General features: G+C 38.6%; 1 protein-coding gene across 16 annotated transcripts in view; it reads right to left on the minus strand.

Annotated features, from left to right (window-relative positions):
* The window catches only part of CC2D2B (coiled-coil and C2 domain containing 2B), a 103,057-nt gene that overhangs the window by 7,663 nt on the left and 74,947 nt on the right, over window positions 1-20,447 (minus strand). For 14 of the 16 annotated variants that reach the window (XM_070560635.1, XM_070560655.1, XM_070560590.1 and 11 more), the window contains 7 exons: window positions 13,374-13,472; window positions 10,807-10,989; window positions 10,445-10,642; window positions 8,614-8,703; window positions 5,344-5,457; window positions 3,320-3,454; window positions 2,806-2,928 (listed from right to left, as the gene is read on the minus strand). In XM_070560635.1, coding sequence (XP_070416736.1) covers window positions 2,806-2,928; window positions 3,320-3,454; window positions 5,344-5,457; window positions 8,614-8,703; window positions 10,445-10,642; window positions 10,807-10,989; window positions 13,374-13,472 — 942 coding nt within the window. The remainder of the gene's footprint in view (window positions 1-2,805; window positions 2,929-3,319; window positions 3,455-5,343; window positions 5,458-8,613; window positions 8,704-10,444; window positions 10,643-10,806; window positions 10,990-13,373; window positions 13,473-20,447) is intronic. The other 2 variants (XM_070560628.1, XM_070560666.1) reach the window with 1 other exon arrangement.

Genomic DNA, 20,447 nt, shown 5'->3' on the forward strand with positions numbered 1-20,447 from the left:
AGAAAAAGGAAAAAAATAAAAATCATTAAAAAAAAAAACAAAAAAAACACAATTTTGATGGTGACAGCCCTTGCCTTGGTGACGTTGGCTTCTGACTGCCCTGAGGATAAAGGCCACAATACTTAACAGGTCTCTGCTCACCCTGAGCTCATCTCTGCTCACTCCCTGGCAGCGCTGGCCTTTCAGCTCCTTGACAGACATCTCCGTGCCACTGCAGGTCTTCCTGCCTGCTGTTCTTGCTCTCTGCTGGGACCATTCCCTCTAGGCCAGCTCCTGCTCACCCTTCCTCATTCTGCTGCTCATCACCTTTTTTTCCAGGAAGCCCCTGCAACTCCCCTTCCCTTCAGGTCCTCCTGCTGTGTGCTTGCTCCCCAAAGCACAATTCATTTCTTTTGTAACAGCACTCATCACTCTGTACTGCCAGTGCTTGCTTCCTTCTGTTTCCTCGTCTACAACACAAGCCCCGAGAATGCTGAGACACATCTTTTTCCTTGTGGTACCTATACCCAACATAGCGCTGGCTCAGAGCAGGCCCTCAAAAAAATTACCTGAATGAATAACAGATTGAGTAACAGTAAACAAAAAACCTCATCTCTAAATATATCATTCTCCTTCTAGGGGGCAGCAGTGCTTCAGTCACAACTTTGGGATGGGAAAAGCAAAGCATGGCCTGTGGATGCTGTAAATGTGGTTTGCTCAAGAGAGATAAGCATGATTCCCCTTCTTTAAAAGGACTTTACAAACAAGAAATATATAAAAATGTATGTATACGTATGAATGTATATATTACATATATGCTTGCATCTGCATGGAGAATGTTTAGAAGGATGCACAAGAAACTACTGACAGTGGTCATTTCTTAGAGAGTGGGGAAAAAGACGTTGAAGAAGCAAGAAACTCCATGTTATACACTCTGGTACTGTTTGATTTTTCTCCCCCTACAACCAGCATGCATTCTTTCTGATGTTGTGAACTGCCACAAAAATACAGACAAGCACAGAGAATAACGTACTGAACAGCCACCTGACATACCTACCACCTAGCTATATCTAATCTTTGCATTCTTTCGTGTTTGTTTTAGATTTTTAAAGAAGCAGTAAAACCCTACAGATAGACTTTAAGTACTCTGTATACTGCTCCCTGATCTCGTTCCTTTTTTTCCTCTCCCCAAAAGTAAACTTTAACCTAAATTTGCTTTTTATCATTCCTATGAATGCTTTTATACTATCACTATATATCTATATATACATAAACAACATATAGTTTTCAAATTCCATATGAATGGTTTTGTATTATATGTTTCACACATAATTTTGCCTAACATTACATTTTTTATATTCATTCATGTTGATATACATGGCTCTAGGTCAATGCTTCTCAACCTTGGCTGCAAATTGGCATCACCTGGGGAGCTTTAAATAATACTGATGGGTGGGTTCTACCCTCAGAGATTCTGATGTAATGGACATACAATCAAGTTGAGAACTACTGTAAGTTGGTTCAGACTTTTTTTTACTGCTGAATAGAAGATTTCACAGTATGAGTACTTCACAACTCATGTATCCATTTTCTGGTTGATGAATTGTTTCCAATTTTTTTTGCTATTTCAAGGAATTCTGTAACGAACATTGCTGTACCTGTCTCTCTATGCATGTTCCTGTAGGGCATATAATTAGAAGTTGAATTTGTAGATCAAGGGTTCAGCATCTTGAGCTTTACTAGACATCACCGTGCTGCTTTCCAAAGTGTTTATAGCAATTTATGCTCCTGCTATTTCTCTGCCTCTTTGCCAGTATTTGGTATGATCACACTTTTAAAAAGATTTTTGCCGATCTTACGCATGTGAAATAGTGTTCTATTGTTTAAATGGTATTTCCCTGATTATGAGTGAGATTGAGCGTTTTGAATTTCTGCTTCTATGAATTGTCTTCTGCCTGTTTTTCTACTGTTCTTTTTCTCTTCTCATCCCCTCTCTCTCTTTTCCTCTGGGCTTACAGCTCCTAGTTTTTGGATTTTGCAATTGCCGGCACCCTGCTAAACCATGGCCTTTGATCCAGAAATAGCTGTTGAAATGGAATTTGGGATGCCTTCCCAAACCGATACTGAGTACCTCACAGATTCACTGGCTGAGCCATCTGGTGACTAGGTTGGCTCCTGATCTCAGGTCTGTGCTATGGTCTCCTGCTTCCTGAGCCCCAGGCAGTGAGTCTGCAGTTTTTCTGCCCCATCTTCTTTCAAGAGGAGCGAAGTAAGGGAGCCCTATCATGGTCCCTGGCTTCAAAAAGTGAGACAGGCTCTGGTTCCCTGGATTTCATGAAGCATTTTCAGACCTTGCTGCCATCCCTCTTTCAGCCCTACTCACTGCTAGTATTTCTAACCTGTTTCTATACCATGAGATAACTATCATGGTTTGGAGCCCAGATAAGCCTTTTGTTTTTCGATTTTTGTATTATATCATTGCCATGGATGTGGAGCAAAAGGGCTAGGCCAAAGTAAGAACTTACTATACTATCTTGACATTATATTTTATGTTTTCGGATGAACACTTAAAAAATTTTATTTCAAAATCTAAATTCACACTTAAGATGATAACTTCTTCTCAATTCCTCTTTTCTGCAAGTAGAGGACAGGGATCAGAAGAGCCCAAACTTGGGCTGGATGGCAGAGAAAACTAGATTTCACTAATATTGCCAAATAATTCAATAACCAATCAGCTATATAAACATAACAAGAGCTGTCACAACTAGTTAAGATAAGCACCAATAGTAACTTTGATGCAGACACACCTGGAAAATTATTATTTACCTGTATGCTTTGTGCTTTTGTCCCTTGAAAACTTTTTGGAAGCAACTGTTTCCAGAAACTTTCCTTTGAATAGTCAAAATGTACAGCCACTGGTGTATTATTTCGTTGAATATTAAACCAGACCTATAAAAATATTTACATAAAATCAGTATAGGCCCACGGGAGCACAAAGCCCATAGCTGGTTAGGATGGAGCAAAATTGTATAGTCCTACTACGCAATGAAGTGGCGGAAGCCAAAGGAGGCTTTGAGGTAGGAGGTAAAGAGACTCCACAGGTATGTGAACATTCGACTGCTCATTGGTGCTCAGCCTTGGAGGCACTACAGAATCACCTGGGGGGGGCTTTAGGGATAAAAGATTTCTCTGGCCCCACACCTCGGGGATTCTAATTGAACATCTGTATTTTCTTCAGAGTTCCCCACATGATTCTAACGTATAGCCAGGGTAGAGGACCACTGGTTTGACACTTGAGGAGATAACTCAAAATAAGATTTTTTTTCCCCCATATACTTACATTTCCATCATCAAACAAACAGTCTACACTTTGTAAGGGACAAAATGAGTCAAACTGCTTATGACATTGCCCAGTCAATGGATTCCAAAGCAAATATTCATCAGTTTCTTGAGTTAATACATAAGCCACATGCCCCTGTATGAGGGAAAAGAGTTAGTCATTTTTGGTGGTGATTGATTTAACTCATTTCTGTATGTGGAAATTTTATGTAAGCATGCGATATCTTTGACGTCTAAAAGCCTTTTTTAGGACCTTTAAAATTTTTTTGAAAAGGGAAAAAGCCAAAGCTCCAGAAATCCTCAGGCCCAGGCTAGCATGAGGATTCAAATGAGAGACATTTTGAGCCAGCGCTGCCATGAATGGTCCTGCAGGGTGTACCCTCATGGCAATAAAATATGTTGTTCTAATAAAAGCAGCATACTATGACAATTTCCCAACAGCTGGTACTAACGTGTTCTGAGGTAGGGGCCCTTTGTCTAATTCACACAAAGATGCTATATGGACTAGCCCTGAGTAGAATATACTTGAAGACTGAGGGTGAAACACCAAGCAGGGTTAGGGAATGGAAACTTGCCTAGGGCTCTGAAAAATCAAGTGAAGTTAAAAAGCCACTAAATTGATTTTGAGAACAAGATCTGGAATTAAAGGCTAGAGAGAAAGTATATAGGAAACTATCTGAGGAATAAAAATAGTCATTATGTTATCGTTTTGCTCTACATGTATCTTTTGAAGCGTAAACCTTTCTTAGCAAAGAATAAAAATTTCAGGAAACAATAAAAAGACTATTTAACATTTATTGAGTATTTATGTACATCAGGTACTGTACTCAGCATTCTCAGCATTCACACTAATTTTCTCACTTTCATTCACTCCAAATTCTGTGAGGTAGGGATGATGATTATGTCCATCTTTCAGATGAAGAATCAGAGGGTATGGGGCTTGTCCAGGGTAAGAGTAAAGGGTATATTGCTGTTTGTGGAGGAGACAGCTGAGGCTCAAAGAAGTAAACAAGGCTGCAATCATACATCTAGTAAACGGCATTGCTGGGTTTTAAAACCCTCTCTGACCCCCAAACCCATATTCTTAACTGTGCTGTGCAGCCTGGTCTCCCTAACTCCAGAGCCTTGCTCTTTGTCACCGTGTTCATCTTCTCTACAGTAAAGAGGAGGCTTCGCCTCAACCACACAGCTGAGGGCTGCCACCCACTGTGTGAGTTACAGGTACAAATGCAACGTTTGTTGAACTATTGTTGACTGATTACTGCCATCTAGTGGCACTTAAAACTACAGTGGGGGAATCATACGGGGGAAATTAACCACAGGCTTTTAGTTAACAAACATGACAGAAATAATAAGCTTTGCCAAGGGAATGTAGAGAAATAAGTGACCATGACAAAAACCATAAACCAAGCTGGAAATTTTGATACTTATCAAGATATTTGTGGTAGAAATAGAAACAGCCCAAAAGAAGACAGCTTTCTGGAGGTATAAACTCAGGAACATACTATTAAGTTGTAAAAATTTCAGGTAGGCAAAATTTAATTTCTGGCCCACTTCTTGTACAACTGAGAACTGAACAGTGGAGAATAGGGAGAAGTATTTCTTCAGGATCTTAAAATACAGTATTAGAAACATATAAAGATGCCGGTGGTGACGATGGTTAACAACCACTCCAGCTACTACTGTGAGCCACACCACCACCACCACCACCACCACCGTTTATTACGTGCCTTGAACCAGGTGCTGCTATCACTGCCACATATTTATCATGTAATTTAATATTTCTAGTAACCCCCCGATGTAGCACTAGTACTATTTTACAAAGAAGAAAAACAAAAGGAAGTCATTCTTTACATTGCAGAAATTTTGATGAACCAACATTATTCTCCTAAATAAGTTTTTGCCCATGAAATTCCCTACCTAGCTTGTGAAAAGATGGAAGCCTGGGGTTGAAGTCTTTTAATCATGCAGCTGAAAGCTGATTAGTCTTGTTTACACTATTTAAATATTAACTCCAGCACTTACTTCCAACATTGAGGTTCCCAGGAGGACCAAAGCTTTCTTTCCAAAATACAGAAAGAAATTACAGAGAAGTATGGCATGCTCCTCCTTGTTTCCAATAGCCAAGCTGATGCAGCGCTAAGGCAAAACAAAGCAAAAGAACAGAGAAAAAAGGAAAAGAACGATGAGTAATGCAAGCATCCAACAGATTTAGAGCCCCTCTACTTCCTCCAGTTTCAAGCACACATATTTTTTACCAGGTCGCTAAGATGACTGCAAAGCTGAAAGCTCTGGTACCTTTTGCTGGATAAAACACTGGGGCATTAGAAGGAGAGAATATTAACTTGGAACACAGGGGTCATCTTTTTCAAAGGACAATTAGTGTGGATACTGTGTAAGTGACCAAATGATTTATCCAAAATGGGACATTTTTGTTTAGGACAAATATTAAACTGTCCTAGGCAAAAAGGGACATACGGACTGGCATTTTAAAAACCTCATCTGATAGGACATCTCAGTATTTTGGAGGAGGGGATCCTTTGGTCACTGGAGCTATACTCTGTCTTATATCAATATAGTGCTCTCATCTCAAAGAGAGGAAGAGATCTGAGTTGGAGCCCAATCAGGATGAGTGATTGAAACTTCTTCAACTGAAAGAGCTGAACAGCTGTGCTGGGTGTAATCAAATATAGGGTGACTGGTGAAGCAGTTGTAACAGGAGGAGAAAAGCACAGCAGAGGTGGCAGACTGGTGGTCTATAGTTCTAGACGAGAGGTATGTTTTATTTGGCCCCTGGAATGTTTTTAAAAATTGGAAGATCTCATATAAAATTCTGGATTTCTGGCTTCTCTTGAAAAATCAAAAGCTCTAACAACATATATGGGCCCAGATATTCATATGGCAATAATCTGTTGTTGCTTGGTAGCAGCTGCACCATTTAGATGGGACATGTGCTTTCCAGTTCATTATAGTCTCAGAGAAAGGGTTGTGGGGGCCAGGGAGATTGGGGAGGGGGACCTCAGTCATGGCAGTGACTATTTGCCAATCAATATGGAAGTATTTCAATGTTTTAACAACTGATATGGCCACATCAGTACACACCAGCTGAACATGATGGTGAGAGATGGAGGTTAAGGTGGATGGTAACTTGACTCCTCTGAAAGAGAAGTGTGAACAAAAGAGTGAAGGGGAGAATGTGAGTAGTCTTCAGTGTCAAGCCAAGGAGGTTCCCCTGACTGGATTTCACAAGAGGAAGAGGGAATGAATAAGAGTAGGTAACTAATGTACTGAGTTTCATCTAGATACGTTGTATATGTTATCCTTTCAAAACCCCTGTATGACACAGACAAGGAAACTGAGGTCCACAGAAGCTAAACAACTTATCTTAGGTCACCCAGCTATTAAGCGGTTGAAGCAGGAATTGAACCAAGGTTTCTTCGATTTCAAAGACTATGTTAGGTAGGAGAAAATAACTCCTGTCTTGTGACAATTTAATTAGTCACACACTCGTAGGCATTCCATGGCCAATGAGTTCATGTCAATGGGAAGACATTAGCCAAGAGGAATCCCATGCCTACTGTAACCTCTTGATTATGGGTACTGTTTGGATGGGGGGAGGCGGGGGCGGGGACTTGGGAGTACTAGTATTTGCCTGAATGGTTATTTTTATGGTTATTTTTAGCTATTTTGGAGGCTGTCTTTTAATGTTCTGCAGGATCATAATACCCCTGAACATATTCTGATTAATTCAGAGAGTCTCAAAAGTCTAGAGTTAATCACACCTTTTGGAGTCCTACCAGATTTGAATCACTGAATCACTGGGACCCCATGTTTGTGTCTTCCTTGTTCCCACTTAACAGAAGGCAGGGCAGTTGACCTATTAAGTTAGCCCTGTGCCCCCTAAATCCATTTCAGCTCAAATCGAGCCTCTAAAACATTCTAGAAAAGCAACAGGACTATTAATTCCAGATGGAAAGTGTCCCTCTCTTAGGCTCCCACCATACTAGCATTTTCCAATTAAAAATATTTATCGAATGCTTGCTAAATTTAAATCAGTGTACAAGTGATGAATATAAACATAAATAATAATCAAGTCTGCCTCTTCAGTCAAAGAAATTAAACTTGGGATGTATATGTACAGAGTAAGGGTATGGGGTCAATATATACGCAACTAAATATAATTTAAGGTGGAATGGAAGAAGTATTCTAATTAGAGTTGCCAGATTTGGGGGGAAAAATAGGTGCCCAGTTAAATTTGGATTTCAGATAAACAAATAATTTTTTGTTTGTTTGTTTTGGGGTTTTTTTTTTTTTTTTGAGGAAGATTAGCCCTGAGCTAACATATGCTGCCAATCCTCCTCTTTTTGCTGAGGAAGACTGGCCCTGAGCTAACATCCGTGCCCATCTTCCTCTATTTTATGTGGGACACCTGCCACAGCATGGCTTGACAAATGGTGCATAGGTCCGCACCCGGGATCAGAACCTGCAAACTGCGGGCTGCCGAAGCGGAACATGTGCACTTAACTGCTGCACCACCGGGCTGGCCCCTAAACAAATAATTTTTTAGTATACGTTCCAAATATTGCATGGGGCCTGTTTGTTATTTGGCAACCAGTCTAAGGAGAATTTTAATCCGAGTGCTAAGGAAGAACACTGCTATACAAGCTCTTCATTCAGACATGGGGAGACTGGGGAAAGCTGCTGGGAAGTGGTGGTATTTGCCCTAGACTTCAGGTCTGACAGTGACAAGCCATATTGCTCTCTGAAGAATGTCATATTATACTCCTGGAATTCCTGTCGACTCAAAATATTAATGAGCTATCAATTATAATGTTGAGTAAGATTTTTGGTCTTTAAGAATTATTTCTATGAATTCTTATAGCGCTGAAAATGATGTATTAAATTATCAAATGCTTTCAAATTTCACAAGGCAATGTACTACGTAAGTGCATAATATTTTCTTAAAAGCTTTCTTTTAGAAAAAAGCAAGTAGGGGCTGGCTCCATGGTCCAGTGGTTAAGTTCGTGCGCTCCGCTTTGGCGGCCCAGGGTTTCGCCGGTTTGGATCCTGGGCGCAGACACGGCGCCTCTCATCAGGCCACGCTGAGGCAGTATCCCACATGCTACAACTAGAAGGACCACAACTGAAATATGCAACTATGTACTGGGGTGGGATTTGGGAAGAAAAAAAAAGAAAGAAGATTGGCAACAGTCATTAGCTCAGGTACCAATCTTTTTTTTTTTTAAAGCAAGCAATAAATACTATACTTTTTAATTATAAAATGTAATTTGTTACCTCTGATGTCATCCATATATCAAAACCATCATTTTCATCCAGTGTATCAGGCATAATAGGAATCAAAGATACAAAGCGAGCAATGAGGTCCTAGAATAATATTAACTGACATTTATTGAGTGCATATTATATGCCCATCACTAAGCACAGTACTTCACATGCGTTATCATCACATTTAGTGTATCCTACAAGCCTATGAAGTACATACTATTATTATTTTTGTTTTACAGAGGAGGAAACAAGCTTAGAGTGCTAAGACAACTTGCCCAGGGTCACACAGCTAACACAATATATGGGGTCTCTGGGAATAAGCCCAGGTTAGCCTGACTCCAGAGCATGCCTGTTAACCACTACATTTCATTGTAATAAATTATTAAAATTTTAAACATGATATATTACATATATCCTTTAAAACATAACTGTTAAAAAATTGAACAAAGATGAAGAATGGCAAAAGTTTGATTTGCTTCTAGGTTCAAAGCCTATCAGGGTTATTTTTGTTAATATAAGCAGCAAGTAGATTTTGGTGGTCTGCTTTCTCAAACAACAGAAGTTATACTGTGGATTGTTCCCCCTACAGGTCTGGAGACAAGGACTCAGACTAAAGGAGGAAAGGAGGAAGGGATACAAATAAAAAATGAATTAACACAGAAAGTTCACTAACATTTTCACTGATTTACAATAGCCACCATTTATATACTGTTATGACCACCTACACTGGTCATGTTTCTGACTCATGCAATTAACTAAACATAGTTCGCAATCCTTGGTAAGCAAAGGAGCTGGGATTTATATTTTTTTAAAAAGACAAAGATTGTCTCTGAAAGAAATCTAAGAGCATTACTATGTCCTTGGACTTTGGGTGGCAGGAAACAAAGGCAGGAAGAAACCCATGACGGAAAAGCAGAGTGTAGGAAAAGGCAACCTAAATTAGGGCTTTTGATTTTAGCTTCAAGAATTCACCTAACGGAGCTTCAATGGACAAATAATATAAATGTTCTGAGGAAAGCCAAAAGACTTGATCAAACCTGAATAAATAAAAGGCATAAGTGATTCTTCATAGACATCCTTTAATCAAAGCTTATTTTCTTTTTCAGGGGGAGCATTATATTTCTGATTTCATATTTTCCTTTCTCAAAATGGAAGGAGCTATGTCCTCTTTTTGAGTCTATAATGAATAAAGTTTCATTTTATATGAAATTAAATTTTGAGTGTCTCTTTTGTCAGCTGGTAAATAGATGTGCACAAAGCCACAGAGAGATGGGGTGGGAAGTGTTATGCTGGTGGTTTACAGAGCAAAATAGAACATAGTTTCTTCATTCCCACATACAACAAGAAGCAATCCTTAGAAGGACAGAACCCGTTTAAGAACATAACCTTTTATTTTGCCTAGAAGTCAAAGGAATTTTTCTGTCGTTCTTCAAAGTTTGGTAGAAAAGTTGGAAAGCTATTGTAGTCTTGTGACTGGTGTGGCAACAGTGACCCTCCAGTCCAACTGGGCAGAAAAGAAGGGGATCAGGGAGAAACGTTTTCTTTCATCTGGGGCTCAGGAGGACAGATTGCAACACAGATGGTTTCTCTCTCAGGAAACTGTCTTTGAAGGTAAAACAATTTTAGCAAGAAAGTTATACTCAAAGTTAATATAAAAAAAGTAAACAAGTTAAAATAAATGTAAATTTAGACTGATGAAAATGTTCTAAAATGTACTGTAGTGATGGTTGCACAACTCTGTGAATATACTAAAAACCACTGATTTGCACACTTTAGATGGGTGAAATACATGGTATATCAATTATATCTCCACAAAGCTACTGAAATAAATATAACTTACAAGTGTTGCATTCGAATCATGAAGAAATATATCCAGGAGTTGTTGAGGTGGATTTAATGCCTTGATATATCTTGTTACTAAGATCTGTATCCCTTCATCATTAAAAACCGTAGTTATGATTCTTCGCTTGGGAAACAGTGCCTTACAATTTCTCTTAAAAATCCGTGCTCTCTCCAAAACATCTATTTGATCTGAAAACTAGAATCAAGTTTAAAATATTTCAACATCGTATCATATTGTTCCTACAGGAAAATATCAAGAACCAATGTTCATTTTTGCCAGTTTCGAAATTATTACTAGTTTTTAAAATAGTTTTCACTTCTTTGATAGTGTATATAAAAATAACTCACTGTAAAACTTACCTTGTCTAGTTCTGGATTACAGGTGACATACGATATTTGAGGTTCAATGGTAGCAAAAATATTTAAGAAGGCACATTCTCTTAAATTCTGCCCATTATAATCTTCTTTAGGAGACACATAAGTCTTACTCCAAGTATACCCAAGCAAAACTGGTGGAATATTTACTTGAAATGTTCCACTAACCTGAAAGAACATATCAATATAATAGATTCTACGTGATGAAAATAAACATCAGTCAAATATAGTACAGCCCAGCTCAGTCTTCTCCATAGGAGGAAACAGGCTTGCAGAGGTACGAGTTGGTTCTACTAATATACACTTGTACAAGGATGATCAGCTTCTCCATGGCGAGCTGTTCACAGGCACCTTTCACACCCTGGGTCCCTGTCTAATACGTACTGTGTGGAGAGGGCAGGAATAAGAAAGGGATGAAATGAGGAAGCAAGTTACTGTACCAGAGTGATAAAAGCTCTTAGACAATCTACTTCAAGCTCAGGGAAGAGGCTAAAAGACCACGTTACATTTTGCACTGGGTGTAGAAAAAAAAAAATGTAACAACTCAGAGGTCCACAAGAGGAGAGATCTTGTGTGTGTATGTGTTAGGAGGGACAAGATAATTTACAATAATAATAACTATTAACAATAGCTAATAATTATTGAGCCCTTATTATGTGCAAGGCACTGTGCCAAGTGCTTCATATAGATCATATCATTTAATAAGGTACATACTGCTCTTATCTCCATAGATGAGGAAATTAGGGCTCAGAGGACTTAAGTAATTTGTACAAGATCACACATCTAATGAGTAGTGAAGCCAGAATTACAGCCCAGGTTTGCCCACCTTTGAAGCTCACATTCTTAACTACCTCTCTTTCCTAGAGTCTGACCTGAGACTGAGAGACAGCCTCAGGGATTTACAAATGTAGGAAGCCCTGTACTTCCAACAGCTTAAGTCTCTATTGCTCTTTATTTGCAGCACTTACATCTGCAAAATGCTCCCTCATGACTTCCTGTGAATGCATATTTTGCAGACATTTCTACTCTCCTTCCTAATATCCATTCTCTCCTCCTTTCTTACCAACAGTTTTAGATGGCAACATGACAGCCATGTAGCAGCCAAGTCACATAAATAAAAGGTAAGAAGTCTGACAGGGTTTTCTGGGGGAAGTCTCTGTTTTACCTCCTCCTGTCTGCAACAGGAATGTGAGGTTGGAAGTGCAGTGAACAATTTGCAATTATGAGGACGAAAGCCATATAATAAGCACCAGAACAGAAAGACAAAAGGAGCTTGGATCCTTGATGATATTCTTGAGCTGCTGCACTGGCATCCAGACTTCTTTTTAGGTGAGATAACTAGACCTCTTAACCTCACCCACTGCTAATCAGGTTTTCTGTTGCATACGGCCGAATGCAGGGCTAACTGAGACACACGTGATTCCTTCGGAATCAAATGCGTGAGTTTGCTTGACCAACTCATCTTTAGGGACTTGATTCAAAAGTTATCACCTCTGTAAATACTTCCCTGACCTTTCATTCTCCTCTTACCCACTCCCAAGCCTTCTGAACACCAACCCCCACAACTACCTCCAATCCAGGAAGAGTAAGGTACTCCCTACTGCACGTTCTCATAGTACCTATTTCATGCCCCTATCAAAGCACTACAGCATTATCATGTTGTACTGAAATGTTAGTTTTCTTCTACGGACAGTGAACTCCTTGAGGCAGAAAATCCATTTCTGAATCTTCTGTATCTAGGATAGCTCTGTAAGTAAGTAACAAAGCCCAAAATGGAGTCTAGGCTGGGCTTTTAATATTTTGCTGATTATGTAGGCATATTCTTGCTAAACAACCCAACAGCAGAGCCTTCTGGGGGTATCACAGAGACAGGTGCAATCATCCACATCAGCATTATCAATAACAATGCTGAGGAGCTGAAACTCCTGGAACTCATGGTTACAAAGCAACATCATTAATCACAACATTTGTGAATCTGGTGCTATAAAACTATTATATACAAATATAAATGTTGCTTTAAAACCTAAGTCTAGCTGTCTTATTTTTTTTAAGATTGGCACCTGAGCTAACATCTGTTGCCAATCTTCCTTTTTTTTCCCTTCTTTGTCTTCCCCCCAACCCCCCCCCCCCAGGATATAGTTGTATATTCTAGTTGTGGGTCCTTCTTGTTGTGCTATGTGGGATGCCACCTCAGTGTGACCTGATGAGTGGTTGCCATGTCCGTGCCCGGGATCCGAACCGCCGAAACCCTGGGCCGCCAAAGTGCAGCACACGAACTTAACCACTTGGCCACGGGGCCAGCCCCTAGCTGTCCTATTCTTTACGAATGAATACTCAGAAGACATAAGAAATAAATTTGTGGGCATCTCCTGTTCTATAGAGAGCTAAAACCTTCAAACACTCCAACACCCCAGGAGCTCTCATATACAGGATCATTTTAACTGACCTACCAACCTGCCAGTCACAGAATCTGATTCAAAGACAACGGTAAGTGTTTCTATCAGCCAGAGGTAAAAACACAGAATAATTAGCAAAGAATCATTTTCTATTACCTCAGATTGTTGCAGAAGAGCAGAGAAAGGGAAGACAATGGATCCAAGCCAATTCTTTCTTATATATGAATGACCACTGCAGCTCTTGAAACAGTCATTCTATTTAAATAAATAATTTTTCTATTAATTACTTTATATCATGTGATGAATAACTTCAAAAACTTGCATGTAAGTATAAAAAATTATTCTCTCTTTCTAAAAAAACCCAAAGGGCAAAAGATATTTTTTCTCACTTTTTAATTTTTTTAAAAGATAATTGACTATTTAAAGCAAAAATAATGACCTCTTGTGGAGTTAATACATAGGTATAACTAAAATGCATAATGCTACTAACAGAAAGCACAGAAGGGGGATAGGGAAGTGTTAATATCATGTTCTTACACTATATGTGAAGTGGTATAATACACAAAGATAGATTGTGGTAAAGAATATATTGTAAAATCTAGAGCAACAATTAAGAAATTAAAGAAATACAGCTAATAAGCCACTTGTAGATGGTCAAGGTTAGAAATGTAAAGACCTTGCAAAAGTAAATGCTCCCACATCTTATCTGATCTCTTTCTCCTTCTGCTCTCCCTGCTGTTTACCTGCAGCTGGGAAGGGCTGAAGTTTGAATAAAAGCCACCAACAGCCCTGATTCCTGACTTCAGCTCATAACTATTGCCTTTAGACATGTGGGGTTCCTTATAACTCTGCACTTGACAAGTTATCCCTTCCGCTTATCAGGGGATACTAGAAGGGTCTTAAATCCAGAGGCTGACCAGCAACAACAGAGCTAAGCAAGGTGGACTGTGTGGCTCTAATCGAAAAGGTAACAGGTACACTTGGGTAGTTTTTGTAGCAATTAAGGTCTTGGACTTCTGACTGATGTGACCTCAACTGCATTAATCTTTCCACCCCAGGTCCCAGGGACACTGCAGGCTTCCTAGATCTACCTTGTCTCAGGATATAGATTACACCTCTATTGGGGTTCACTTTAAAATAAGTTCTCTATGCATTGTTTCTGAGAAGCAGTGAAAGAATTTTAAGACCATCAATGTGAATTATATATGCAGCAATAGCTAAGGAATCTATTAATACAGGAATTGTTTATAGCAAATGATAAAAACAAGACTTAATATTCTTGAGCTATAACATATGCTTAATCTGCAACATATTGGCATAAGTTGAAGCAGGGCCAGTCACTCGGATGGTTAAATTGTTGAAGTGGGGCTCCTGCTGTGATCGGTTTGGCCCCTAATGATTAGGGCTTTTAAATAAATCTGAGATATTTGTGAGATGTTGTATATCTCTATCATCTTGCAAATCAAAATAATCCCTTCAACACGCAAAGACAGTGTGGATTGAGACCCCTGAGAGTGGTGCTTCTGTTACCGCCTACAAACAGGTTCTTTACCTGCCACACAAGGGGGGCCAAATAAAAACTGGAACGCCAGGCTTATGGCAAAGAAAGGGTTTTTATTTCAGGTGATATCACCTGGGAGATGAGAGCGAGCCCTCAAATTTGTCTCATTTCATCTCGTCTCCCTGAAAGATGGGAGGTTCTAAAGGTGTGTGAGGAATGCGGCTGTTTGTAGAGAGGTGGGGGGAGTCAGTGGCCTTGGTGGTCCCAGCTTTTCCACCAGCCTGCATTCAGCCTTGGGATGCTGTTTGCAGGGAGAAGGAGATGATAAGGAATCCAGGTGGGTGACCCTGGCTATTTGTCTCCATGGCAGACAGTGGATTCTGGAGCCAGGGAGTAAGCAGGGAAAGGGTGCTTATATATATGCTGGGTTTAATGTAGGGGAAATGATATCAGGGCCAGTATCACTTCCACCAACACTGCAGTGGTGGCCATGGGGCAAGGTGGAGTCTGGATGTGACGGGGGTGGGGGGGTGGGGTTTGCTCTGAACTCACAAAGAAACACATGAACCAATCTTCATGCATTCATTACTTTTATGTATTGAAATGTATAAATACATTTCTATGTTATCCCCATCCAAAGAGCATTTGTGCACTTTTTGCTTTTTAAAGACATAAATAACAAATATCTGAATTACTGAAAAAAATCTTTAATTTTTGTCCTGGGATGTGATTTCTTAGGGTGCAACCCACTTTGCCCAATAGGCTCCCTTATCTTGTTATTAGGAGTAACAGCTTTATACGTTAATTGTCAACCATAGAGTTGGGACTAATGGCTTGGTGAAATGAACTGTGTACTAGGGGCCCAAATGATAAAGAACTCCCAACCATGGCTCCAAGAAGGCTGCCTTGTCAGGGAAAGGCTTCTTCTTATGTAAATTAAGATGTCTTCCTTTATGTTAATAAACAATGTAAAACATTTTTAATGTATATACTTTTATTATAGCAGATATGCTCAGTATAGCAAACTTTGAAAATACACTAAAGAATACAGAGAAAAGAATGAAAATTACCTTAACTCAACTCCCAAAGACATCACCACCATTAACAACATTTTAAAGATGTTAAATGGTAGTGAAAATACATTGAAATAATGATGACTCATTCAAAGAGGAGATTAGCATCATGGATGCTAGGTCAATCAGAAAAGGAGATGAAGTTTTATGGTTGACATAACACAATCAAAAAGATGCAGGTTTGTTGACATGGCTAAGTAATTTAACCGCATGGTATGCCTATTGGAAAAAGGTGAGCCACGAGGCTATCTCAACTTAAGCCCTTAAAACCATGTAATTCAGGTTTCTCTGATCTAACAAGCAGTCTTCTGAGCCCAGATCGGTTCCTAAGAAAGATCTCTCTTTTGAGAAATGATTGCACTGATAGACCAATTCTGATTGCTTGGTAGTTACCTTTTTTATGCTAGTTTATTTTTCCCAAGGTGCTAGTCACCTTTATTATGGGAATTTCAGATTTGCAAGATTGGTTTGATTTCCTTTCTTTCCTATCCCTACTTTAGCCTTCGTCCAAATATGCCTTATAATTCTATGACCTTGTAATTAAAGAAGTAAACAAGAGGCCAACCATCTGTGTGGAAAGAGAAATTTATTATTTTGGTCTGTTTAGAATATTACAATTGATTATAGACCATGCTTAAGCCCCATCATGCTGCAAACTGGGAAAAGAAGATTGTGTTGGTTAATTTTATGCATCAACTTGACTGAGCTAAGGGATGCCCAGATAGCTTGCAAAACATTATTTCTGGGTGTGTCTGTGAGGGTGTTTCCAAAAACATTAGCACTTGAATCAACAGACTGATTAAAGAAGATCACCCTCACCAACGTGGGCGGAATCATCCAATCCTCTGAGGACAGGAAAATACAACAAAAAGTCGGAGGAAGGACAAATCCTCTCTCTTCTTGAGCTATGACATGCATCTTCTCCTACCCTTGGACACTGAAGCTCCTGGTTCTTGGGGGCTTCAGATTCTGGGACTTAGACTAGCAATCTCCTTGTTCTCAGGCCTTTGAACTTGGACTGAATTACTCCACCGGCTTTCCTGGCTCTCCAGTTTGCAGACGGCATATTGCGGTATATCTCAGCCTCCATAATCCCGTGAGCCAATTCCCATAATAAATTTTCTTTTATATATCTCTATATATCCTATTGGTTCTGTTTCACTGGAGAACCCTGACTAATACAGAGATAATTAAAGAAGGAGAGGAGACATATACCATGTATGTGGATTGGAAAGATCAATATTGTAAAGATGTCAATTCTAATCAAATTGATGTATATATTCAATCCATCCTAATAAAAATCCTAGCAGATTTTGTCTTGTTTTCGAAAACTACAAGCTGATTCTAATATTTATATAGAAATGCAAAGGGCTAAGAACAGCCAAAGCAATCTTAAGGAAGAAAAACAAAGCTCAAAGATTTAGATTTCTAGATATCAAGATTTATAGCAAAGCTTTAGTAATCAAGACAGTGTGGTATCAATGCAAGGACAGATGAATAGGCCAACAGAACAGAATAGAGAGTCCAGAAATAAAACACATTTATACAGTTACCAGAATTATAACAAAGGGTAACTTTGTAGGGAAGTGGGGGAAGGGATGATCCTTTCTATAAATGGTGCTGGGTCAACTGAAGATCCTTATGGGAGAAAAGTAAATCTTGACCCTCTACCTCACAGACACACAAAAATCAATTCCATTTGGGTTTTAGATCTAAACATGAAAGGTAAAATGATACAGTTTTTAGAAGCAACCACAGGATAATATCTTCATGATTTTAAGTGGGCAAATATTTCTTAAAGAGGACCAAAAAGGCACCACCATTCACTGTACTGTACTATATTAAATCAAGATTTTCTTTTCATCCAAAGATGTATGAAGAAAGCAAAAAAGACAAGCCAGAGTGGGAAAAATATTATGCATATCTGACAATACTCATATCTGGACTATACAAGGAACTGTTATAAATCAGTGGAAAAATGAGCAAAATACTTGAACAGATCTTTCAGAAAAAAGGATATCAAAATCGCGAATAAACATAGAAAACGGTGCTCCGTTTCATTAGTTATCATGAAAATGCAAATTAAAACCACAAGGTGATATGACTACACTTTCATCAATATGGCTGAAATGAAAAAATCAGACAATGCCAGGTAACGGCAAGGATGTGGAGCAACTAGAACCCTCATAAACTGCTGGTGGAAGTATAAATTGACACAACCATTTTAGACTGTTTGGCATTAAACTGCTAAAGCTGAGCATATACACAATCCAAGAGCTAGTAATTTCACTCCTAAGTACAAGTCCAATGGAAGTGCATAGGTATATTTCCTGAAGACATGTACAAGTATATTTATATCAGTATTATTTGTCAGAGCCAATAACTAGAAAGAAGCAAATTATCTATCAACAATAGATGCATTAAAAAGTTGCTATATATTCCTACAATAATGTACTATACAGCAATGAGAATCAATGAACTATTGCTAAATGCAACATTCCAGATGACTCCCAGAAACACAATGTAGAGAGAAATAAGCCATTCACAAACGGACTCATACTGTATGAGATTTCAATCATACAAAGTTCAAAAATAAGCAATACCCAATCTATGCTGTTAGAAATTAAGATACTAGTTACTCTTGGGGAGGAAGTGACTTGGAAAGAGCACAAAAGAGGCTTCTGGGGTGATGCTAACAATATCCAGTTTCTTGATCTGAAGCACTGGCATTCTTTCCATTTTAGCCTGTTGTTGCTACTATTTATTTTCCCTTGGATAGAAAGCAAAATGTTTACCAGAATAAGTTTGTCAATACAAATTTAATTAAGCAATCTAGGGTTGAGTTTCTTGCATCTGAATAATCTAAACTTACCTGAAGTGGTTTGTAAACTCTAGAAGAAGCATACAGTTAAAATTAAACCTCAGAAATAAAACATTTTCAAGGGTTTTTTTTTTCAAAAATCACAGCACCAATTATTAAAAACTACAAAGCCACTTTGGTTACAATGTAATAAAACTAGAATTTAAAATCAAAGTTTACACTAAAGTCACTCAAACATTTGAAAAAGTAAAAGCATAATATTACATAACTATGAGGTCAAGGAAAATATAAACATAATAAAAACATATAGAAAATAAAAAATGAAAATAATAAGTAACCTAATACTATAAAAGATACAGTCTAAGATGTTTTTAGAGATAAATTCATAGTCTTAAAATGTTTTCATTATTTATGAGAGAGAGAGACTGAACAAACTAGACATTTAACTCATTTGGCCAAACTAAGTACAAAAATTATAGTCTCAAGGAAATCAGGAGAAAGAACAACAAAAATACAAGCTGAAATAAACGAATAGAAAACACAAGAAGAGTGGAATTTAAGATCAACTTCTATATTGGTTCTTTAAAAAATAGGCAAATCTCTTCCAAATTAAATCAGAAAAAATAGAAAAACACACTTGGATAAAGTTAGAAATAAGAAGAGGGTAGATAATAGCAGGTCAAAAATTATAACAAACTGCTGAACAATTATATGCTAATGAATTTTAAAATCTTGAAAATAACTAATTTTTCTTTTTTAAATAAAACATTTAGGGGGCCAGCCTGGTGGCACAGCAGTTAAGTTTGCTCGTTCCGCTTCAGCAGCCCGGGGTTCGCTGGTTCGGATCCCAGGTGCGGACATGGCACCGCTTGGCAAGCCATGCTGTGGCAGGCGTCCCACATAGAAAGTAGAGGAAGACGGGCATGGATGTTAGCTCAGGGCTAACCTTCCTCAAATTAAAAAAGAAAAAAACCACATTTAAACCAACAACCAAGTATCAGATTAGTTTAAGTTCTTTTTGTGACCATCAGGATTTTTGTTACAGTTTCAGTAAACATACGCTCCAAATCTGGAGCTGTGCCCTGGGCTTGCTTTGTGAGCTCCAAACGCAGTTCAGTCCAGCTCTTTCATGCCCAGTGCTAAATATAGGCCACACGTCTGTAAGACTTCCAAGTCCTCAGCTTCCTGCTAGCAAGAAACTAATGAAGGGGAGACACACAGGAAGTAAGAAATAGTTGATAGCAGGAAGAAAAAACACACAGAAAAGAGAGGAAAATTGCGGCATGGGAAGAAACTGTTTTCTAACGAATATCATAGGTCAATGACAGACCAAAACCTTCTTTCAACTGGGTGGTCATCTCAGGGTTCAGCCTAGCTCTGGTCTCTTATGAGAAAATGGAATGTTTTGGCCCACAGTTACCTTGCAACCAAATCCATGACAAGAGGGCAAGAATATAAGCCAGGCCCTTTCTTTTTCTAAACAGCATGCCTAAGTTGTCACATGTAAGTCTGATACCTAAAGCATATGGATTTCAGTGAAAAACAACACAAAGCACTTGCAAGAATTTAACTGTTAATCGACTGCTATTTCAATTCTGGCCAAACTGATCATTGAAATAATTAACTTTTGAGAGAGAAAGTCTGTTAGGAGTTCTTTTGGGTTTTCCAAGCTCTACCCACTATCAGTTTAGATAATCAGAAAACTACTCGGTTTAACTCCTTGGAGAATAGCCATCACCAATTACTGTTTAATATTGTACCCTCAGCCTTTATCAAGAGTTGATGGAAATGTTTTGATAAGACTATCTGTCTGTATCTCCTGGAAAACTGGGTTG

The sequence above is a fragment of the Equus przewalskii genome, chromosome 1, assembly GCF_037783145.1.
Source record: "Equus przewalskii isolate Varuska chromosome 1, EquPr2, whole genome shotgun sequence".
NCBI lineage: Eukaryota > Metazoa > Chordata > Mammalia > Perissodactyla > Equidae > Equus > Equus przewalskii.